The sequence below is a fragment of the Drosophila arizonae genome, chromosome 4 (genome assembly GCF_054131065.1).
Source record: "Drosophila arizonae isolate 15081-1271.41 chromosome 4, UAZ_ARI_1.0, whole genome shotgun sequence".
Taxonomy (NCBI): Eukaryota; Metazoa; Arthropoda; class Insecta; order Diptera; family Drosophilidae; genus Drosophila; species Drosophila arizonae.
Genome location: NC_142924.1, coordinates 25,184,266 through 25,207,988, shown reverse-complemented (window position 1 = coordinate 25,207,988; position 23,723 = coordinate 25,184,266). Strand labels below are relative to the sequence as shown.

The 23,723-nt window shown below is 49.1% G+C and overlaps 5 protein-coding genes across 7 annotated transcripts in view; 4 read left to right on the top strand and 1 right to left on the bottom strand.

Annotated features, from left to right (window-relative positions):
* Positions 1-20,208, top strand: part of LOC108613960 (putative phosphatidate phosphatase) — a 64,744-nt gene extending 44,536 nt beyond the window's left edge. Inside the window, exons 2-3 of one of the 3 annotated variants that reach the window (XM_089468340.1) lie at positions 6,868-6,901; positions 18,310-20,208. In XM_089468340.1, the coding sequence (XP_089324466.1) occupies positions 19,157-20,083 (927 nt within the window). In that variant the 5' untranslated portion in view covers positions 6,868-6,901; positions 18,310-19,156 and the 3' untranslated portion in view covers positions 20,084-20,208. Of the gene's footprint in view, positions 1-6,867; positions 6,902-10,408; positions 10,487-18,309 lie in introns of those variants that run through there. The other 2 variants (XM_018007786.2, XM_089468341.1) reach the window with 2 other exon arrangements.
* Positions 1,941-6,861, top strand: LOC108613955 (cilia- and flagella-associated protein 45). The gene has a single exon (XM_018007781.2). It carries the CDS (start codon positions 4,367-4,369, stop codon positions 6,131-6,133), a length of 1,767 nt encoding a protein of 588 aa, XP_017863270.2. The 5' UTR covers positions 1,941-4,366; the 3' UTR covers positions 6,134-6,861.
* On the bottom strand, positions 9,660-13,247 carry laza (lazaro). Its single transcript, XM_018007782.2, has one exon. The coding sequence runs from the start codon at positions 11,675-11,677 to the stop codon at positions 10,598-10,600; it is 1,080 nt and encodes a 359-aa protein (XP_017863271.1). The 5' UTR covers positions 11,678-13,247; the 3' UTR covers positions 9,660-10,597.
* LOC108613958 (putative phosphatidate phosphatase) lies at positions 13,613-18,303 on the top strand. The gene has a single exon (XM_089468339.1). It carries the CDS (start codon positions 17,133-17,135, stop codon positions 18,153-18,155), a length of 1,023 nt encoding a protein of 340 aa, XP_089324465.1. The 5' UTR covers positions 13,613-17,132; the 3' UTR covers positions 18,156-18,303.
* Positions 20,209-22,554: 2,346 nt separating the features above from the next.
* Positions 22,555-23,684, top strand: LOC108613957 (putative phosphatidate phosphatase). The gene has a single exon (XM_018007783.2). It carries the CDS (start codon positions 22,555-22,557, stop codon positions 23,596-23,598), a length of 1,044 nt encoding a protein of 347 aa, XP_017863272.1. The 3' UTR covers positions 23,599-23,684.
* Positions 23,685-23,723: the final 39 nt, after the last annotated feature.

The following is a 23,723-nucleotide window of genomic DNA, read 5'->3' as shown; positions in this document are numbered from 1 at the left end:
ATCAGATATTTTTCAGTTGCATCAGCATTAACATTCACACACAATAAACCAATTCAAATTATTCCGTAAAATCTCTCATAGACTTTGATTCTACACATAAATGAGCAAAGTGAAAGTATTCAGATCTAAAACATTTAAAATGATTCACAATGCAATACAAAAGCAATAATGTGCTGCATTATGTGAATACATATAGATACAGAGCTTACATATGTTAGCAGCAGTCTGTTAATATTCGCTTAAGCAAGTCACTCAGACCCGCATACTAGACCCGATTGTCGGACGCCCCAGTTCTTTTAATTGTTTTGAATGTTATTTGACTAACATTTGGCAATGCCCCGATGAGCAGCACTTAACAAAGGCATTAACAGCACTGCAGTTTGATTGGGAATGGCCCATTGTCGCGCTCAGCTTAATCGATTGAAAACATTTGTGAATTTGAATAGAAAGTTTCGCCGACGCCTTTGCCGTCATTTTGGCACTTGGCAGAGCAATTTGTTTACATGGACATCGGGACGGGCGATTCGCGAATGTGGTAAACAAGAATTGATTAAAAAATCACGTAATCGCAATCGAAGTCGCAGTCGCAGTCGCAGTCACAGTCAGCGCTAAACGGCGCCAACATCAAGACTCAGCTGGAATGTTGCACGTACGCGTGCGGCTCTTATAATACAGTCAGCTCGTATGAATATAAATTTCAATCAATTCTAGTCGATTTCTGCGAATTCGCAGTTGATTCAGCAGTGGGGCAACGCCGAGAATTATAATTGCGCTCATCAGGCGGGGGTCCCAGGTTCAATTGCAGATCGCCTATTTCGCATCGAGCAGCGAATGACAAATTGAAAGCCGATGATGATGATGCTGATGATGAGAGTGGCGATGACTCAGAGTGGGTCAGCGGCAGTCGACTAACCTGACCCAGCATCTTATCAACAGCACCATAAATAAGCCAGACGGAATCCGCGTATTCGAATTCCTGGCAACAACAGCCAGCTCCAGCCGTAGAGCCAGAGCGGGCACCGTAATTCTTTGCTGCAGTCTTCATAAATTTCGTTTCTACATGCAGAAGATGTCAGTGCCCTGGCCGGGGCCCAGTCGGCTGGCCAGCCAAATATGGTTAATGACTTGTTTGTGTGCTGGATTAAATATAAATTATATTTTTTGCGAACGGGGAGGGCAGACAACAGGCAAATGCAAAACGAAAAATAAAAACAACAAGAACAAGCTTCGTACTGCAGCATGATACAAATTTTATTCCAATGAAATTGGTTTGCATGCCCAAACCGAAAAGGCAAAGCAATGCAAATTAAAACTGTGCAGCGACTGCAAAACATGTGAGCCACACACAGCCATGCACTGCTATCGATGATGGGCGGGCAGTTTGACAACGATTTGTATTGATGAATCGCAATATATGTCAAAGTATGCCACTTTAATTGATATCAAATAGAAAGTCCGATGCTCGCACTCGGGTATTCCAGGCGGATTTTGATTTATTGCTGAAAAATGGACGCTGCTCTAAAGCAAATGAACTAATCAAAAACATGAGTTCCCAAATTGCAGCTATTATCGGGCTGAGGTTCTGTGTGACATTTGGGTCAATTAATCAAGGGATTTGCGCCACATACAAAACGGCTTGGTCCTTAACATATAGCCTGCAATGAATCAAAAGGCTAAAGAGAAGAAAGGGAAAAGGAAGAGGAGAGAAGGCTGCACATAAAAAAATTAATTTACAATGAAAATATGTGGAAATTTATGTACGTAACCCTCAAAAAAAGGCGCCACTTGCAATAAAAAATTGACCAGGACATAAGTTCAATGGTGCGTATGAGTAATATGTGTGGAGGAGGCGACGGAGGGTGGGCGCTGGAGGGCGGAGGGTGGAGGGTGGAGGGTGGAGGGTGGAGGGTGGAGGGTGGAGGGTGGAGGGTGGAGGGTGGAGGGTGGAGGGTGGAGGGTGGAGGGTGGAGGGTGGAGAGTGGAAAGTGGAAAGTGGCAGCCGGATTGCTACTTACGAAATATGTTTCGAAATAAATAAAAATATGCGTGCGAGCAGAGCCGCAGTGAAAATGATGTGCTCTTAGCCCTGCGAGCAGCCGACGAAGACAGGAAACTGCATGAAATTGCGCAAGGAGGAGGCAGGGTGGGAGAGGGGCGTGGCGGGGCTGCTGTTGCTGCCAGGCGAACTTGAAAGCTGCCGACGATCAATAATTTCCACACAAAGTTATGCAAAGCTGTCAGCCAGGACGGACCAAAATCCCTGCACATGTTTATGAAAATGTAAGCGAACGAAACATCGAAAATCTGCAGCCGGAAATCGAATGTCTGTCAGTGAGAAATTTATATAAATAGCAGCGGAGGGTTAGTAGGTAGCCCGGCGCCATTTCAACTTCACTACTCCCACCTACCGCCCGCCTCCTGCGAGTCGAGTCGAGAACTGGCAGGGATACCACCCACCCACGCCAACATAATTTATGCAAATAAGTCGGCACACGCATGTCTGGCAACGGCACAAACACTCCCTCTAGCGGCTCGCCAATGAATCATATGGCTAAAGGAATTTGACAGCTCCTGCAGATCCTAGAGAGCTGCTTTAGTAATAGGCCCGTTGGGTACTCTCACGCTTGTCTACGTGGCGTATGGGTAATGCACCCAGGCACTCGGCACTCAGCACTCGGCACTCAGCACTCAGCACTCGGCTCTGATGATTCGAGAGTGGAAATATCCAAAGTTTTGTGCTTAAGTCTGTCAAAGTCAGTGGACGTCTGTATCGGGGCATGCACTTGACTTAAGCTCCAGCTATTGTCTGGCTGCAAACTTGGCTATCCCCCAAGAGTTCTCCTTGCTTTTCACCTGCCGCCGAGCGCGATAAGAAAATAACGATGACGAGATAAGAGCGCTACTTAACCTTAATTAACCCAGTGGCATTATAATTGCAGCTTAGAGGGGATATGAGGCTAGGGACCCTCTAATGAGGGCTTCAAGCAGCCAGACGCCGATCAATAGCATTTTGCATATAATCAGCTAGCCCATGTGCGAAGCAGCCATGCATGAGCTCTCTCTCTCTCTCTCTCTCTCTCTCTCTCTCTCTCTCTCTCTCTCTCTCTCTCTCTCTCTCTCTCTCTATCTCTCTCTCTCTCTGTCTGGGAGCCATGCTGTTAAGCCCACAACTGGGCTGTCATTACACTTGGCACGGACCCTTGGCCAGGTCTAGACAAAAAATCGCCCATTTACTCAATCGTGCACTCGAAAATGTCAATTTACATTTGCGGCTAGCACTGTCCACCCCAAGGGCCCGACGGGGAGCGACTGCCTGGGAGGACGGTAAATGAGCCATGGACTAACTGATGCTGCTTGGATGCGGCTGGGGAGCCGGCTTAAGCTGACTTTAACGCCTGAATGCATCTGTGAAAAACTCGGAGAACGATTCGTGATGCGCACATAGTGAAAGTTTTCGTTCCACAAACTTTTTATTAAAGTCAGCAAAAATCTATGGGACTTGGTTTGGTTTTAAATTTCCTTCTTCCCCTTCCCCTTCCCCTTCCACTCCCACTCCCACTCCCACCCCTTCCCTCTTTAGCTCTTTTTATTTCTCTCTGCATGTGTTTGACAATGTGGGCGTGGCACTTGGGCTGTCTGTTGCTCTGGTCAAGTTAATTTGTATGTGTGGCCATAAACTTTGCCAGCTTAGACTTGCAACACGCCCAACTGGGCATGGCTGAGCGCCCTGCTCGCCCTGCACGCCCTGCACGCCCCACTCAACCGACCGAGCAGTGGTTGCTCCTCGCTCTCGGACATCCTCTTCTGATATCTCAAATGTTCAGTTGCCAAGTCCGACTCGGCACTCAGAGCTCCCAACTGGTCTCCGATTCCAATGGCCACAATGTGTGAATTTTGTTGGCTTATTGCTTTTGTTTGCCGCATAATTGCTGACTTCTTTCACACACACTCTGTGTGTGTGTGTGCGTGTCTGCTAGACGCTTTGTCCTTGAGCATTGCGCATAACTCACATGACCGAAACGCTGGAAATTTATGCTTCGTTGCATAACTGACGCTCATGTCGAAGGATGCTGGAGCTAGGCTGGGTCTGAGGAACTGTTTGGTCAGTGGCTAAAACAGATAACAAGCGCAACAGCCTCCAGGCGGGATGGCAGACCACTGGACACTCTCCAGGGGAGCTCTCCTCTGGCCTGATGTCCGCTGGCGGGCTGATGTCTGGGCTCGGCAGAAAATCAATTCCTTTTCAGTCCACAACTCCTGCTCCATTCGCCGCATTACTTGAAGCGGTTTCCATATCCACACGAGGCGCCAACTGTTTCGCGCCTACCCCGGTTAGCCCGCTGCCAAGGCGACCCTCGCTTGCTGCATGACAACAAACAACAAACAACAAACTAATGGACGCATAGCAACTGGGCAGGCAGTTTGTGTTATTATTACCACGTTAATCGACATTGAAACTGACTGCGTCGCTTTGAGAGGAGCCTATCTTCCAGCAGATCTGCTAGCAATGCCCTGCCTATCGGCCTGTAATGTGCGGTTTGTGAGCGCCGAGGCGCAGCTCAAGCAGAAGTGCCAGGAGTTGAGGGCTCGCGCCCAGACCGCCGCGTACCGTCCGCCCATCGGGGGCTATAGACCGTTGACATCACGAGCTGCTCATCAGGGCTGCTTCCAGAGAGGAAACGACCAGTTTGCGGCCTTTGATCAAAAGCAGCTGAAGCGCAACGAGCGCGAGAGGAGGCGTAATCAGGGCGCCAAGGAGCTCGTGCTGCGACCTGCCGACTTGAATCGTCTGAAGGAAAAGTGCAAGTTCGTGAGCTTCCATGAGAAGCTGCAGGCGATTGAGCAGGCCGAGACGGAGCATCGGAAGCAATTGCAGCTGGTGAAGGAAACCAAGCAGCGCTTCAAGCAGATCGACGATGCTCGCAAGGCGGGGGCGGTTGCCGGCGAGAGTGAAAGAGACAGTAGCGTCGACGAGGCCTTGGAGGAGCAAAATACTGTGCTCAGTCGAGCCATTCTGGCCAAGCAGGAGCAGGAGGAGGAGGTGAAGCAAATCAACCGCATGATTCTCGACGCCAAGTGCAAGGCCGTGAGGGAGGCCCAGATCCAAGAGAAGCAGCTAATGGCCAAGGCCCTACGCGAAGACGACGAGCGCCTCGCCAAGATGGAAAACGAGCGGGCGAAGGAGGCCCTCAATGCTGAAGATGAGCGAGAGCGCCTCGAAATCGAAAAGCGCGCAAAGTACGCACAGGAAATTCGTCAACAGCTGAGCGAGCGCGAAAACAAACGCTTCCTGGAGGCCCAGCGGGTGGCGGATGAAGCCAAGCAGCTGCGCAAGGCGACCGAGCTGCTGCGGGAGGAGGAGGAGCGCCAGCGGAACTTTGTACAGCTGCGCAAGGCGCGCTTCCGCGAGGAACTACAGCGAATTCGCGACATGTCGAGTGTGTTCAAGACCATGCTTAGGGAGCAGGAGCGGCTGGCAGACCTGCGAGTGGCTGCCTACATGCGCGAGAAGCAGGAGAAGGAGCGCCAGCTCAAGGAGATGCAGAAGGCAATGAAGAAGCAGTTCGAAAGACGACAGCAACGCATCTACACAATCGCCACTGAGGCCCAGGAATCGCGCCAGACCAATGAGGAGCTTAAGTATCTCAGGGAACGCAATCGAGTGGAGCGCGAGTATCGCCAGCGGGAGAAGGAGATGGCAATGGCCAAGCGCGAGGCCGAACGCGACTTGCTTCAGAGTCGGGCCCAACAGGCGCAAGAAATGAAGCAGCGCCTCGCCCAGGAGATTGCCCACGCCGAGGAGGACTTCAACAAGCTGTTGACTCGCATGCGCGACGAGGAGGAGAAGCAGAAGAGGCTAGACCAGGAGCGCGAGCAGCGCACCCAAGCATATCGGAGGGATCTGAAGCAACAGATGACCGACAGGCAGGAGGAGCGACGTCGCCTGACGGAAATCGAGCACGAGCGCATGCAGAAATGGATGGAGCAGGAGCGCCAAAGGGATGCCAACATCAAGCAGGTGATCACCTCTAAAATTGCATCCATGCGCGACAACTGCCTGCCCGAGAAGTACCTGCAGGATGTGGAGAAGCAGCTCAAGAAGATCCAAAGCAGTCGCAATCGCATTCGTTGAGCTCCCAAATCGGCCGACTGCACAAAGCCAGCTCACGGGACGAGCTTCCAGTGCATAGCTTTTGGCGGCCATTTGCGGTGATCAATGGAAATCGACAAATCGAACCCCTCCTATAACTATGCAGTGCGAGTTTTCAAATGGAATGCAAGTTTAATTATATTAAGCTGACCTTTTTGTGAAAGACATGTATTTTTCATCCTCATCTTCATCCATTCATTACAAAATTGAAAATAAAGATCAAAGAGAATATTCAACGGAAAGCTGTATCACGACGGTTTTTATTTTATGTTCCAAACAATATTTTTTTACGACTCTAATAATATTTGACCATTAGAATTGTTTGCAAATTAGCTTACAAAATTGTTTTGGAATTTAAGCCTCTTGAATATGATGAGAGGTTTATTTTATTGCTCCATATCAATTTTATTGTAATGATACCAATTGACCTGGAATCAGCTCAACACTGATTGATAATAATAGGAGAACTAATATTAATAATCACATCATAATAATAATAATAAAACAATAATAAATATAAATACAAAATAAATAAAATTAAATAATAAAAAAAAAACAAAAAAAAAAAAGAAAATAAAAAAAAGATTACAAATATAATAAATAATAATAAATAATAAATATTTGTATACATTTTTAGTTTTAAGTTGACTTAAGTTTGACAATACATATTATTATTATAAATAAATCATAAAAACAAACCTCTTTTTGTATTCCAGAGAACAGGAACTCAACCGTAAATAAAATGCATTGGTACAAATTATATTACAAGTTTAATAATGTTCGGGGCCTTAACATTATAATTTCTTCAATATAATTATAAATATTTCATATCTTTTAGATATCTGCTTGGATCCGATTTAAGAAAAAATTGTTTTGTGAATTTGTAGCTTGTGCCAGGTGTGGCCCTCGATGGAAATCCGAGTGCAGGTTGACATTGGATGTGCTCTTTGTAGCAATTCTTGTTCTGTTGCGCCGTCGTACGATTCGAAGCGCACATGTGGAAGGAAAGTTGTCGAAATGGCAGCCCCGCCCAAAAGTATACTACACAATTCCGGATACCCGCAAGCCGCAGCTCAAATTAGTGGAGCTGAAATCAAAGGCATTGACGATAACCATGACATTGTTGCGTGCGACACAGTTAAACACACTAAGATCCCGGCAAGACATGCCCAAGACATCCCATTCCCGCGCACAGTCCGCTAATTTCATAGCGTGTGGGTGTTTAGTTTGCCATTCTCTCAATGCATTCAATGGCTCCCGGAGGCAGGCGCACGCACACATGCACACACATACACACACACAACAATTACGAGAGCTACAGATGGCAAAAACTACGCCGCACTCCCCCTGTCCCATCCGTGAATGAGTGGTAGCAACTTTTGGTTACAATAAAATTTTATTATGCCAGACACATACGTGGCACACACACCCACACACCCACACACACATACAGAGAGAGGGGCAAACAAAGCAGCCACCGATGCTGAAAGTTGAAGATGGCTCCTCCACTGCCTGACGACGATGAAGTCTTGTGCATGGTTCAATTATCGTATTTCATGATTCGTTAAATTTTCGCATACGCCAAAAAATACGCAAGACATTGCTAGACCCGCCTCCCGTCGCGTCCTACTCCCCCGTCCACCGTCACCCACCGTCGCTCTGCTGCTGGCGGGCAAAGAAAATCCAAACTGAAAAACAGGTTTTCCCCTAGCAACCATTGTGATGTCTACCTACAATGACGCTGACGCTGGAGACGGGCTGGAAAACTGCCAGACGAGCTGGCTATTCCCTTCCCCCTCCCCTTCCCCTTCCCGCCGTTCCGCTCCACTCTCTGCTCTATTCGCATGTGGCAGTAATAATTCCAATGACAATAAACGTTGTCGTATTTACAAGTACCAACACACTCGCACCCACACACATGCACACACACGCACACATACACACTAGCACACTGACATGAATTGATGAGAAAAGTTTTTGAGGAAATGTCAATAGAGTAGCAGAGACAAACTATGCGTCGATGTCGTAGAAGAGCGCTGTCAGATACAGTGGTAAAATGTGCAGAAGAAACACAATAAATCTGATGCTCTAAGCACAGTGGGGTTGCCAGAGGCATCTGCCAGCCAGTTGACGGTTCCATGTTGCTAGGGAGTTTGGGAGCCAATTAAATACCGAGTCAGTATTTAAAAAGTACTTCAGCATCGATCAAATTCTTGATTAACTTTCGCTTTTTTATGGAGTTTCGCTGGCAAATGGGGAATACTTCAGAGTTATGTAAATAGCCGAGTTGCTGCTGTGATTTGATTTCCGCCCACTGTTCGGCATATTTGCCATTTATAAATATCATGAGTGGCAAAAGGTAAAAAGGCAAGAAAACAGATATTGTACGAGTAATTGGAAAAAGGGAGGAAAATTGCAGCAGCTGCACTGCACCGCACTGCACCGCACCGCACTCAGCACTCCGGCGGAGCACTCACTCTCGTTCCATATTCAAAATTTATCTGCAAGATTGCACTCGATTGTTTTGTACTTGGCGGGAGGGGAGTGGGATTTTTCGTTTCGTTTTCTGTTGTGCTTGAAAATAAATTGCTTGGCTTTGGTTTTGCGTGCTATTTGTAAGGCTTTCCCTCCGTGCTGTGGCTCCATTTCGGGCTTTGATTTCGTGCGCACCGCTAAACCACAAAAGTCTGTTGTACTTCAAAGCGGCAGTTATCTCGTAATGTATCTGCATCTGTATCTGTATGTGTGTCTGTATCTGTATCTGTATCTGTATTTGCGTGTGTGCTGGGCTAAGTGTGCTCATATCTAGGTGACTAGGAAATGGGCCTCAATTACATAGCTGAACATCAATCGTAGCTGATGCGCTGCCTGGGGGCTAAAATCAATATAAATTGGCAAGCCCTGAAGATTATGCCAGGGGCAGATAGATTCGCCAACACGAATTAGTGGGCCAGGAAATTGATTCAAATGCTTAAATATCAATTGAAAACTATTTGTGTACGGCATGAAATCAAATGAAACTCTTGGCTCCTCATCTGAATTCCGGGCCAAATCGTTGTTCAGTCGAAAGTTAATGTTACTGGCGCCAAGCCTCTTCATAACGGCACCGTTGTTTATTTTGATTCACTTATCAGCCCAGGCATGCAAAACGAACCATGTTTTCTGTGGAGCACCCATAACGAGTGCGAAGCACCTAGACGTTATATTATTTGTTCTAGTAAGTCCTTATCAAGTGATTAGATAGGAAACACCTCCAGTGCAGCCAGCGTAGCAGAGAACTGTTTGTCGTGTGTCTACAGCGTATGTTATGACCACAATTACATATTGGCTCTATCGACAACGGCTATCGCAGCTGCGTGTCGCTTTGTCTTATCTGGCGCTCTTCTATCTGATTCTGGTGTTAAGGAATTTGCGAGATAGGCTTCCTCGAAAGTACGCACTCTGATAGAACTAGTTGAAACCAATAAACAGTTGAGGCCAATTAATGCTATAAAGCAGATTATAGATCTTATAGAGAGAGTTCCACAAATCATATTGCGGTAATTGATTTATTTGAAGGAATCGACAAACAAACACTAAACATAATTAACATAAAACAAATAATTATTATAAATCTGTTCATAAATCATTCGACTCGAGCACTAATAAATCTTTAACACAAACTGCAGCTAGAACATTTTAGATGGCATTATATTGCCGATTGATAGAGTATATAGGTTTCTTGCTGTGGAAATTGAGAACATCTGCTCGTGCATACCCTCATTTCATATAGGTTCGGCAAACCGAATCATCGATGCACCGTGAACGAGTATTGCGCAGTTGGTTGGACTCTGGCGACTTGACTTACTTTTACTTTGTACAGTGTTTTTGCTGCCTTATCGACTCTGTGGCTATCGCAAGGCATTTAAAACTATTCGATGCCGACACCAACGTCGACGCCGACGCCGCTGCCTGAAGATTGTATCAGCTGATTGGGCAGCCCGCTGCAGCAGGCCGCAGGCCGCCGTCTGCTCACTTCAAAGCGGCAGCTGCGGCATTGTTTACTAACAAACAAGCGGCAGCCGCCAAGCGCCGAAGGAGTTGCTGCTGCTGAGCCAGTATATCTCTGATTCGGGCTACTCTACAATGGGTGTGATTGCGAAACGCTGAAACGCTGCGAGAGCGGCTGAGCTACTGAGGAGTCGCTATGAGGACGAGCTGCTGGCCATCCGTGCATTTACGCTTTGATAAGAATTATTTTGTGTCGCCGTTTGCGTTCCGTGCCCACGGTGCGAGCGGCGTTGCACAACGTCGGATTTCGTAAATCATTAACGGCATGCGGCATGTGCATATCAGGTAAACAGTGCGCCGCGCGCTTATCACATTTTGGTTAGCTTCGATTTCTAATGGAAAAATAGTCGAAATAGCTTCAGCCTATGGGTCCCCATCTCTGCCGGATCTGTCGGCTTAGACAGCATTTGGCAAGCTCAGCGGCAGCCCTGCTCCACTGGGCGGTGGCGTTGCTGAACGTGATGTGGGCGGCTTGTTGTCGCTGTCGCTGTCGCTGTCATCGCCGCCGATGCTGCCGTTGCTGCCGTCGCAGTCGCAGTCGACGTTGACTGCGTGCTCGATATCGCGATCGGCCCGATCATCGACGTTGTTGGGTCCATAGTCCAGCGACGCGGCCGTGTCGGAAGCCGCAGCCGCAACCGCAGCGCCTGCTAAGAAGTGCACCTTGTTCGAAGTCGTCGAATTGTTATTCTCGGCCAGCAGCTGCTGGTGTAGATGGCGGTGCCGATGGTGGCAGCCAGCGCAGTTGGTCGGCGCGCTCAAGTAGCCCAGTGCAACGGGACTGGCCGCGTGGGGTCGCACATGCAGCAGATCGCCCACATAAATAGCCGTGATCGTCGCGTAGACGACGCCCAGTAAGGCGCCCGCCAGCACGTCCGACCAGTGGTGCCAGTAGTCGGCGACGCGGCTCAGCGAGACGTACCAGGCGGCCATGAGCAGCAGGAACTGGAGTATGTGGCGCATGACGCGCACGCTGCCCCGCCCCTGCCACACGCTGTGCACGTAGAAGGCCAGCAGGCACATGGAGTAGAAGCTGAGGCTGCTGTGCGCGCTGGGAAAGCTCACGTGGAGCTCGCGTATCTGCTGCGAGGAGAGGTTGCGGTTGCTGCAGTAGAACTGCTGCACGTACACGTCCGCATTGTGGGCATCCGCGCAGCTCGAGCCGTCGTGCAGCCGCGGCTGGCAGGCACTGTAGAAATGCGGACGCAGTCGCCCCACCACGTGCTTGGCCAGCTCCGTGGTCAGGAAGGTGGCGATGAAGCCGAAGCTGAACGTCGCCTGCGAGCGCCACAGATTGCGCAGGTATTTCCGCATGCGCAGGTGCCTGCAGCGGCGCATTATCTCCACCACGCTGATGAAGAGCATCGGCAGCAGCAGCATCATCACCAACAGCATGGGCACTGTGATGGTGCACTCGCGGTATGGGTAGCGCAATGACAGGTCCGAGCAGAAGAAGCCGCGCTTAAACGTGCGCATGATTGCGTTAGTTCGGAACTAATTCGGAGTAGATTCGGAGTTAATTCGGAGTTAATTCGGAGTTCGGAATTTATTCGGAACTATTTCAGAATTTTATTAGGAGACAATTCAAAGTTAATTCGGAGTTGCTTCGGAGTAAATGCTAAACTAATTTCAAATCAATTATTATAAAGTTTTCCTATTTGGGATCTCTCATTAGTGCTCCGCTATCGTAATTATTTTGTATTCGGAGTCATTCCGAATATGTGATGACTGTCTGTCCTATGCAACTGATTTTGATTGTTCGGCAAACAGCATATATTTTGTTTTGAAATTGTTTATTGGCTGCCTTATCACTTAAGCACTCGCTGATCTACACAATCGGCATGCCTTATAGCATCGTCGGCTAAGAGCTTTAATCAACACAAATGTTCGCAAGAGCGACTCGTTTGTTCATTCACTTTTTGGCACTTGGCAGTCACAAATTGCGTTTTCATTTATTTTCGTAGATTTATCAACTCGAGTTGCTTTCAAAACAGGCGTCACGATTTTCAGAGCTCGCGTCAAAAGCAATTTTCTATTGTTTCTGGGAAGCTGTGAAGCGGCCTTAATAGCTCGTCGGAATAGTTTTTCAAAGTATTAGCGCGCGCATTTTGTCGGAGTGGAAAATTAAATCAATTGGCCTGAAATGCCACTGTCAGTCGTTCGTCTCTGGCTTAGCTCTTTGCCTTTTCTTTTTTGTTTTGCCTGTGGGCTGTGGGTTTCCTGGGCAACAATCTCGTTGGCCGTGTTCGTTTCGTGGTCTAGCCGGAGCTACGCGACGACGCTGACGGTTTGCTTGGGCGACCAAATCTGACTGTGACTGTGACTGCGACTGCGACAGCGACAGCGTCGATCGTGCTGTCGAGCAGCTCAGTCGCGCTGCTGCTGCTGCTGCTGCTGCTATTAGCTCGTGGAGAACCCACTAAACCCACCGCAACTGCGGAGGAGGGTTCTTGGTGTTGTTCGCATCGGTTCGCATTGATATTGAATTTCAATGCTATGTTTCTTATCAATTTAGCTTCGTCGGCGGCGGGAGCGTCGCCTCGTCAGCGTTCTCGTCTCGACCAGTGGGACCAGCGCACTCGTATTTCTCGGCTTCGGTGCTGACGCTAATGAGGAAACTGTTGAATTGTTTCAAGGTTTGCTTTTGCAATGTTTGCTTAGGCCTGTTTGCCAGCGTCTTGGCATTTGTGCATAATGAAAGAGTTGCATTTACCCGATGAATACCTACGAGATGAAGGAGTGCCTCCGCTCGAGCAGAGTCTGAGGCAGCAGCTGACGACTCCCATGCCCTGCCTCCCTTTCCAGCAGTAGGTCAGCGCAACGTGACTAAGTTGGCTGCTGGGCTCTGCTCGGATCGCTTGCTGCGTGTCTTATAGCGATTGTTGATGTAGGTCGTCGCACGGGCCTCTCGAGCAAGCCGTGAGCTATGCACGGATATGGAGACGACGACGACGACGACGACGACGACGACGACGACTACGACGACGGCGAGACCCACTTGGACAAGTACTCCGAGTGCTGCTGGGGCAGGCATGTTGCTCCGCAAATGCTGCCCATAAACTGCAGCGACTTTATGGCCACTTTGTAGTCTTACAGCGCATATAGCTTCTTTATGGCAATTTTCAACCTCTCAATTTACATAGGAATTGTCGCGATTGGCCATTCGCTGTTAATTTATGCTAATTTCCGAATAAAGCGAAGTTGCAAATCTGTTGGCTTGCGACTCCGCGAGAGACATGTGAATCATTGCAAGTGGATTTAACGATCATATTTCATCTGTATCGAAACGAGGCGAAAGGGTTCAGCAGACAATGTTTTCCTATAGCCTATCTCTATAGACCTTTATGATGGTAATATAGGATACTCAGGATTAGAGATTGGAAACCCAAATACTTATCCCTAAAGGTAACTTTTTTCATACCAGCTTAATATTATATCTTATGGAGAACCATTGGTTCTCTCTTTTCATTTACAGCCTTGATCTATAATTTAACAGAAAGCATCGATTGTTAAGCTCGTGAATGCATTCACAAGTTTATCATTCTTAAATTCGCACAATGCCAAATTCCAATTGCAATATAAAATTGAATGAATTACTTACATGGGACATAAGTAAAAAACGGTTTAAGTCTTTGTAACTTAACTCTACACAGTTTTCATTTTTATGTTATTTTTGCACTCATTGTAAGCCGATATCATTGGACTGGATTAAGCACACAGCCACATCGCAATGAAATACGCCCCACTTCCAGGGCCGAGTAATCCGCAAGCCGCAGATCCACAGCTCATAGCCGTATCAGTGAGAAACCACAGCACGCGCCACAAAAAGCGATCAATGCTGACCTGAGGGAGATAGACGCTGTAGAGAGGGGGGCGACGGGAGGGAGGGAGGTAGGGGCGTTTGTAGAAACAGCACAAAGTAAAAAAAAAAAAAAAAAAAACGAAAAGAAAAGAAAATTCAATTGGATCAGCGAATTTGCAATGTCGCTGCAGTAATACAAACGAATAACAAATAAATATTAATTCAAATTAATTTTTTGCGCAATTCATCAATCACGCTGAGGTAGCGATTACCCAACTCGACAGTGCTCTGTCTGGGCCTGGGTCTGGCTCTGGCTCTGGCTCTGACTCTGGGCTGCAAAGCATAACAGAGCATGCGAAATTTAACTACAAAATTCAGTAGCCAGAAACGTCAACAATCCGAGCTGGTTTCAGACAAAGATCGACTGACGATTCAAGTTCGGACCTAATTTCTGTTGGCTCATCAATCTGTAAATCAGTTTTTATATTCGTTCGCTTGGGGTGCAGAATACACTCTTCTTCCGGCCTGCTGCCCGTCCCTCTGTCTATATGTATTACAGTAAATGTTTACACACTCCTATGACTTTTAGATAGTCAAGCTGAAGTCTCGGAAATTTAAAAGTATATTCACGAGTTCAATGTTTACATCTAATTATCAAAATTATATACGTTCATCTCTCACATGATCTCCAACTATGTAAATGACCTCCCAAACAGATAGATCTATAGATTGTCCATCCATTGGGATATTGCTAGCCGGCAAATATAGATATTAGTATCTATTTCAACTAATAATTATAGCCATTATGAAGTAACTGAGATTTTCCAGGCTGAGATTCTCCATAATTCTAACTTGTGCATAGATTTTGCATTCCGGTTATATGAAAATGAGAAAGTGTAGGAGAGTGAGCGAGTGAGCGAGTGACAACATGCCGTGCATTCCAATGCTCCAGGTTCAACAGGTGTGGCTGATTAGCCCAAGGTGTAAGAATGCGATAACGATCGCGTAGGCAATCGCAGCCGAGTCCCAGCAGCCGCCCACTAGCCCCGCGGAGGCCGCGATGAGTGCCAATTGTTTGCATCGTGACAATATTTTGTTTTTACTTTTCTCAGGGCTAATTGCTATTTCGCGGCTTGTTTACTTGTGTGCACTTATTGTTGGCTTAGCCAATTCCCCCAGGCAGCAGGTGCCGCCTGTCTGACAGCCAGGTGGGCCGAGGCGAACTGAGACAGAGGTGAGTTGCTGATAAGAACGAATCGATTCGATAAGAGGCATTCGCAAGAGCGAAACTTGCATTAGAAAAATATGAGTAATAAGATGAGAGGGTAAAGTATTTTATATAAATATTATTCAGGCAGTGATATATTGAACTATGTCCTACAGAATAGAAGTAATCAACATAGTCTGCTACGAGAGTTAACACCCTGCGGGCAGACCAATTGAAGATCCGAATTGAGAATCAATTGACTTTAATTCTTTGCACGTGCAATGCACCCATGAAAGCAAAGGCTCAGCCCACTTATAAGAATATCAGCAACGGCCTAGAATGTGCACTTTATATTATATTATGTAAACAATTAGTCACTTAAACAAAGGAAAGTTGCGGAATTATGAGTGCGATGATTAATTAATTCCAGTAACGGAAGCATTAATAACAATTTATAAATAGCGAATATGCAACGTTTATTCTTTCTGCCAACGGGTAGCATAAATTATAGAGAATCGGATTCCCAAAACACACAAAAGTCACACACAAATCCGAAATGCTTAGGCAAGCAGTCAGGATGATCAGCATTATGGGCAGTAAACAGCGATGCCGCTTTGCACAAACTCAATTAACAGAATGCATAAATTAACACTCAAATATGAAAAATACAGTTAATACAGGCAGACTTCATATAAATATCATAAATATATTTGAACAGCAATTTAACAAGCTAACGAGCCGCAGACGCCGACAGCTGTGAATTAAGTTAATTGCAAAAGCTGGGAGTATTCGTTGAGGGGAACCCGTTTGAGCTCAAAGCTCTGCTTCATTGAGCTTTGCGAGCTGAGCTTTCGAGCGTCATTGAGCGTCAGCTGTGAGACCTGAATGAAGAATGCGAGTGACGTCAGACGCCAGAGTCTTCTCGCACAGGTACGCAGGTGGGCACTAGCAGGTCTGGGACGTTGCACATCGAGGCAGAGCTGCGCTGCTCGTGACTCATGGCCAAGCTGCAAGAGAGAAATTCCCAAGGCATACTCATTGGCGAATCAGTCCAAGCAGCAATTAGCCTCCGTCCCGCCCGCAGCGCCGTAACACTTCAGTGGCTCATGGCTCGGAGCATCGCGGCGCGGTTCCACTTCATATCCACTCGCGAATTATGCACACGCATCAGAAGTGAAGTGGCAGCCATAGAGAACCGCAAGGGGCAGGACCTCTCCCCGCACCTCGACAGCCGTGCCCAGGCATATGGGCGAATGTATATAGTAAACAAGTTTTCTTTTGAGTGGTGCTAAAAATTTCTTTGGCCGCAAGTGAAACCAGTTTCTCCACGTCGATGCTGTGTGGGGCCCAGTTCGGAAGAAATTCGGTGGTAAATGCTACGAGTCGATCTGCAGCTGATTTGCATAAAGATTCCTAGTTACTCTTTGGGGTCAGATTTGTTAGCTTGAAAGGCTGCCCCACTTCCTGGGCTGGGCACCCCCTGAGCTGTGGTGTTTAGCTCCAATTAAAATCCATTGTAAGCCGCAGTCTTGATTTTCATTTCAATGAAAATGTACGATATAATTTTTAATTATTTATGGCTTGTTGATAGGCAGACTTACCCGTTACCAGGCAACAGCTGAGCCACTTGCCAAGTGGGCGGGGCGGTGTGCGAATGTAGCACGCGTAGAGCGGCAGCACTTGCAGTCTCATGTGACTGACAGACCGCAAAGAGCTGCCACAGCAGTCATTGAGAACAGACACACACAGAGAGAGAGAGAGAGTGAGCGAGAGAGCAACAGAGAGGAGAAAATCACGGCCAAGTCGGGCCCAGACCAGCCAGACAAGACACTCAAGCAGCGTCGCTCGGTTAGTAAAGCGCGGTTTGGCGTTCGGTTGAGACCTCTGCTAACGCATCTTCAGCTCGGAGTCGCTCGATCGCCATGTCCAAGTACACGAAGCTGGTCTGCGGCATTTGCGATCTGCTGCTGTGGGTCGCCCTGATGGGCGGCATCGTGGCGCTGGTGAAGCTGGTGAAGCCCTTCAAGCGCGGCTTCTTCTGCGGCGATGAGTCACTGGGCTATCCCCTGAAGGAGGCCACGATTGGGGTGGCCTTGCTCATCGCCGTGGCTCTGGCTGTGCCCACGTGCGTAATCATCGTTGTGGAGCTGTTCAAGCAGCTGCCGGGTCGGGAGGCGGGCGCCCGGGAGAAGCGCGACGGCTGCCGACTGCTGCACCGCATGGGGCAGCTGTACAAGCAGGCTGGCTACTATCTCTTCGGCCTGGCCATGCTGGCGTTCACCACGCTGCTCAGCAAGCTGTGCATCGGGCGCCTGCGACCGCACTTTTACGCCGTCTGCCAGCCGGTGCTGCCCGACGGCTCCAGCTGCAGCGACGCCCAGAACGAGGGGCGCTACATCGACAGCTACACCTGCAGCAATCCCAACATGACGGACTTTCACTTTGATCAGCTGAATCAGTCGTTTCCCAGCGCCCACGCCAGCCTCATGATGTACTCGATGGTCTACCTGGCCATCTACCTGCAGGCGGCGCTCAGCACGCGCATCTCCAAGCTGATGAAGCACCTGCTGCAGTTCCTCTTCGTGATGTTCGGCTGGTACGTGTCGCTGACCAGGATCACCGACTACTGGCACCACTGGTCCGACGTGCTGGCCGGCGCCCTGTTCGGCGTGCTGTTCGCCTGGCTGACCAGCGTCTATGTGGCCGATCTGTTTGCGTTCAAGCGCTGGGGTCGCGCTGGCTACTCCGCCAACACGCTGAGGAAGGGCCAGGTGTCGCCCAAGAGCTCCACCAAGTCGCAGTCGAATGCCGCCGCAGTGGCCGCTGCTGCTGCCGTGCCGCCAGCTCTGCCCGCCTACACATTTGGCACGCTGCCCTACCTGGCGGCGCATCCTGCCCAAGCGCAATATGCCCAGCCGTACCACAACTACGGATACGTGCCCTAATCCTAATCAGCCTCTGCGGCATCGCAAGCGAGGCAGGTGCTCCACGAACCCATTTGTGCCTCCCAGCCGAACCAGTAGAAGCAGTAGAAGTAGAAGTAGAAGTAGAAGTAGAAGAATAGTCTCTCACAAATCTGTTTTGTTTTTTATATTTTAGCATAATAAAATTCGATATTAATAGCATAATGGAGCGGAATGTTTCACTTGAAAGAAAGTTGATAATGATTCAAATGAATTCGGCAATAAGCTGTTGATCGATCTGCGCCTCGAGTTAAATTAGAAAGCAAAGACCGAACGCAGTTTTACTCAGAGTTAGCTGAGTGGAACGCCTCGCTGAGGAGTGGAGTGGAGTGGAGTGGAGCGGAGTGGATGAGCACGCAATGCAAATATCGATGCAGCTGAAGGATTTCGACTGAAATATGTTTCGCCAATGTGCAGCTGGGATGCCAGACTCTCTTGGCTATTCGATTTCAATTTGAAGCTCAGAGCGGCGACTGCTTAAATCGTGTTTTAGAATGTTCTGTATAGTTTTACAGTTAGTTTTGCTTTTGTCAGGCAGCTTGAATCGAGCAGAGGTCTGAATGGCGCCATAGATTCTCGGGAGCAACGGAAAGTCAACAAAGCCCATTTCAATAGCCAAAATTAGATATTGCCAAGCGCGCCACAGCCGGTTGAAAGACGAGGAATAAATTAATAAAGATTTGCATACTTGAGCAATCGATAAGCAGCATGGGAATGCGACAGCCCGACTCGGACTGAGCTGTGCATTGTTACCAAGTTTTGAGCAGTGAGCAGCCCGACACAAAGAACGTGGCCAGCTCGGTGGCTGGGGGCTGTGAAACAAGTTTTGCCTGGTGGCAGCTAGAGCGGCCCTCGTAACTGCGATAGACATGTAAATTAGCCACGAGCCCAGCTGCAAGACACGGCGACCTCACCGCCAACCAGCCAACCAGCCAAGCAGCCAAGCAGCGAACCAGTGAAGCGGCCAAGCAGCTAGTGTCAAAATGTGCGGCAATCCCAACACGCGACTGCTCTCGCGGCTCATCATCGACTTTCTGCTCCTCCTGGCCGTCTACGGCGCCGCGCTGGTGGTGCTGCCCCAGCAGCTGACGACGGCTCAGCGCGGCTTCCACTGCAGCGACGCCAGCCTGCGCTATCCGTACCACCAGCCCTGGCTGACCAAGGCCCACCTGACCTTGGCGGTGGTGGCGTTGCCAGCGGCCTTCATCTTGGTGGTGGAGATACTACGGGCTGCTCTACTGCCCAGCTCCGTGGAGCTGCGGCAGCGGTTTGTGTTCGTCGGGGCGCGCATTCCCAGCTTCATCAGCGAGTGCTACAAGGTCATCGGCGTTTACCTGTTCGGCCTGGGCCTCACGCTCCTGGTGATTAGAGTGACCAAGTTTTCCACTGGCCGGCTGCGTCCGTACTTCTTCGACGTGTGCCAGCCCAGCTGGGTCGACGAGGAGGAGGGGAGTAGGCAGAGCTGCGGCTCGCAGTCCTCAAGCAACGCCACTCGCTACATCGAGCTCTTCAGCTGCACCGAGTTCGCTGCCTCGCAGGAGCTGCTCGCGCTGGTGCGCCACTCGTTCCCCAGCGGCTTTGCGAGCAGCACTAGCTACGCCATGGTCTTCCTCATCTACTACATGCAGGTCCGGCTCTTTGCGCCCTGGCTGAGGGTGCTGCGCGCCACGCTGCAGCTGGCCTGCGCGGCGATGGCGCTGCTGGTGTGCCTGGAGCGCCTCTCCACCTACCAGAATCATCTGTCTGATGTAGTAGCCGGCCTGGCAGTGGGCTTCAGTCTGGCCTCGTTCGTGGTCATCTTTGTGGCCCACCTGTTCAGGGAGGTGCGAGTCAAGCGCCGCCAGTGGCCTCGCAACGAGCAGATCTACGGCTACGCGGGCTACTACAATCGCGCCACATACGGATACTGAATGATTAATAAAAGAAAAAACCCATTCGTAAACTTACCGTCTTTTAGCTCTGATTTAGCCGAGTGACCACCCGTAGCCCAGTTCAGAACCAATGTAACCCATCAACGACAAGCTTACGATCCACACAGCAAGTGAAATACCTCCGATCGCAGTCCACACTTAACTTGACTCTCTCTGCACAGCAAACCCTCTCTCTCTCCCTCTCTCTTTATCCATCTCTGCTTTGCTACGCTCCATCAACGAAAAGAAAAAGCAACAAGTGCCAAAGCGATTTGTTTACAAATTCAACAAGAGCGAGCGCACGCATTTGTTTTCGATCAGTTCCGATCGGCGAGCGGCGCTTGAAAGTCTCATTCGGATCGATTCAGTGGCAGCAGTCGTAAAGCCAATAAAAAATCGCAAAGCTGGATATTGCGGACAATGTGAGCCATAAATAGAAATGAGTGCTATTAATAGAAGTTATAAAACAGGCCGCAGCCAAGCAATGCAAGTGAGTAGCAACTGGAGGAGGGGCAATCATCACTTTTTTCGTTGTTTATTATCGTGAAGTGCATCATCAGCTAAATGGGTTTTGGCTTTAAAGCCTTTGGATCCATTCGCAGTGCTGTTCACTCGATTTCAAGTATGCAGAAAATAAAAAACAAATAATAATAATAATAATGCATTTAACGAAGAGTTCAAAGTGCATTTTAAAATGCCAACAGTTGACCCGCACAAACAGGGCAGAATGAAAATGAAAATGGAAAAAATAAGCGCCAGTTGCTGCATTCGAGTTACACTTACATATGCTAAAAACAACAACAGCGACAACAAAAGCAACAAAAAGTGAAGCATACAGAGACGAGAGCCTTAATTCAATCAAATGTCGCTTATTCATTCAATTAAAGGTCGCGCCATTTGACGTCCCACAACGACTACAAATACGGAATTCGAATACGAATACGAATACGAATACGAATACGACTATGAATATGAGTACGAATATGAGTGCGAGCAGCCACTTGGCGGGTGGGTGGAGTCACTGCATACATATATCAGAGTATGCTTTTTATAATGGTTGACAAAGCACTTATTGAAAAGAGTATATTAGTGGCTCAGACTGCCTGGGACTACAGTGCATATAAATCGTATTGCTCATGGTGCCGAATTAGCGTCAGTTCTGCAATGACGCAATCAGCTATGATCCGCAGCCATAAGCTTTTGCCAAATATTACAGATAACTGCTAGACAAATTTAGCTAAAAGTCACATTAAGCTCTTTATTTAGCGTATCACGGTGCTATCTGTAATCACTCTGAGTTTATCTAAATCCACATGTTGTTTTGTTTATGCGTGTGAGCGAGTGTTACGCAGTCTGTTGCAGCCGACTGCACAGCTCAAATGGAGTTGCTTTAATGCAATTAACTGTTCAACTTTGTGCATGCAAAGTGCACGTCGCATTCGCTTTTGGGGACAGCACTCGGCCCTCAGCCCTCAGCCCTCACCCCTGAGCCCACTCGACATTGGCCAGACGGCGTTTACGAGCGCAGAGCTCGGCCAAAGATCAGAGCGCACAATGGGGGCCATTCTTGCTCTTGGAGCTGGAGGCGCAACAGATTAGCGTGTTCGCATTGCACTCTTAGCTGCCGCCTCATAGATGATACTGCGAATCTCAATCGAGTGCGTGCAACGCGCCAATTCAATGCATCACTGGCTCCAAACAATAGGCGACTACTTAGCGAGTCATGGGCAGAGCGAGTGAGTCACCCCGCGGGGGCAGCTCCTGACCCGCGATGTGCGCTTCATGGCAGGTGAAAGTGATAAACGCTGCAAGCGGCAGCGATTGTTTGCCAGTCAGTTTATCACTCAAATGAGCTGAGCATCAATGAATTGGCACAAAACCCAGCCCAGGTGACGAATCTGGCGCTTTAGTGAGGGTCTGCTATCTGGAACACGCTTTTATTTATCTTATCAAAATGATCTTGAGCGCTTCTCTACTTGCGCTTATCAAGTGCCACGAAATTGCTACACTGAGCAAAATTGCCTTGTAGACACGCGATTCTTAGATAGCTCTACTTTTCGATTCTACTTGGGTCTAATTTATCAATACTGCTCTTCTTTCAGTGCACACCCACCGACTGCGAATACAAGGCGAATCGCTTGTAGTCTAATCTAGAACTAAGCTAACTACAAGCATAGTAAAATACAACTGGGAGAGAAAGAGAGAGATAAGTGGAGAGACCTTAAAAAACAATATGCGATGAGAGGAGCTCCGTCGCGCATGAAATGATCGTTAAATTAAAAGAACGTTACCCACTCGAGGCCAGCTCAGTCCGCCGCTGACAACGAACCCCCAACGACGCCAACGAAATCGTCGGGTATAAAAATTACAAAAATAATAACAAAACCAACGAACCCAAACTTAATTAGACAGCATAAAAATTGGAATATTAACTAATTAAAATCGCATTGAGACCGGCGAGAAGCGGAAAAATGCGCGACGCCGACAACGAAAATAGCACAGCCGCCTCCGCCTCCGCCGCAGCCGCAGCCGCAGCAGCCGACGGCCGGACGGACAGGGAACTGAGAAGAGCCTCTGCCGCCCAGCGCCAAACACTGCGCCGCCTGCTCATCGAGCTGTTCGTCATCGTGGTGCTGACGATACCCATCTACGTCTACGAGTTCGCCGTGGAGCCAGCGCGGCGCGGCTTCTTCTGCGACGACGAGAGCATACGGTACCCCTTCCAGGAGAACACCGTGACGCCCCTGATGCTGGGCCTGTTGGCTGGCGCCCTGCCGTTCCTCGTCTTTGCTGCAGTCGAGTACGTGGACTCGATGCGCGCCGGCGAGCTGTCATCGACAGTGGAGCTGCTCGGCTGGCAGCTGTCCACCTGGTGCGTGGAGCTAGGCCGGCAGCTGACCTACTTCATGTTCGGCATGCTGCTGACCCTCGACGCCACCGAGGTGGGCAAGTACACGATTGGGCGCCTGCGACCGCATTTCATGGCTGTGTGCCAGCCGCAGCTGAGCGACGGCAGCCTCTGCAGCGATCCGATCAATCTGCATCGCTACGTGGAGGACTACGAGTGCGCCGCAGAGGGCTTCACCGTAGCGGACGTTCGGCAGGCGCGCCTCAGCTTTCCCAGCGGCCACTCCAGCATAGCCTTCTACGCGCTCCTCTACACGGCCCTCTATCTGCAGCGCAAGCTGAGCTGGCGCAGCTCCAAGCTCGTGCGCCACTTCCTGCAGTTCCTGCTCGTCATGCTGGCGTGGTACACTGCGCTCAGCCGCGTCATGGACAGCTGGCATCATTGGTCCGATGTGCTGGCCGGCTCGCTGCTGGGCGTGGCAGGAGCCCTGATCACTGCCCGCTACATAGCCAAGCTGTTCCAGTCGCCCTTCCACGCCGTCAGCCTGGGCGTCGGCCTGAGACGGGAGGACACCTCGGCCACGCTGCAGGAGGTCTGCCCCAGCACCCCGCCTCCCTACTGTGTCAGCAGCAGCTACAGCGATGACCAGTACTGTACCAAAGTTTAGCCGGATCGCCCTTCGGAGAGATTCGCCAAAGTGCAAATTTGTAATGAAACATTCCAAATGAAATAAAATTCAGCCTGAACGAAGAACACTTTGTGAATCAGAGTTGACAGAGTTGCTAGAAGATA

Bases quoted from the DNA above. Each gene is read 5' to 3' on its own strand.
- LOC108613955 (XM_018007781.2), top strand. From the start codon at position 4,367: ATGACAACAAACAACAAACAACAAACTAATGGACGCATAGCAACTGGG.
- laza (XM_018007782.2), bottom strand. From the start codon at position 11,677: ATGCGCACGTTTAAGCGCGGCTTCTTCTGCTCGGACCTGTCATTGCGC.
- LOC108613958 (XM_089468339.1), top strand. From the start codon at position 17,133: ATGTCCAAGTACACGAAGCTGGTCTGCGGCATTTGCGATCTGCTGCTG.
- LOC108613957 (XM_018007783.2), top strand. From the start codon at position 22,555: ATGCGCGACGCCGACAACGAAAATAGCACAGCCGCCTCCGCCTCCGCC.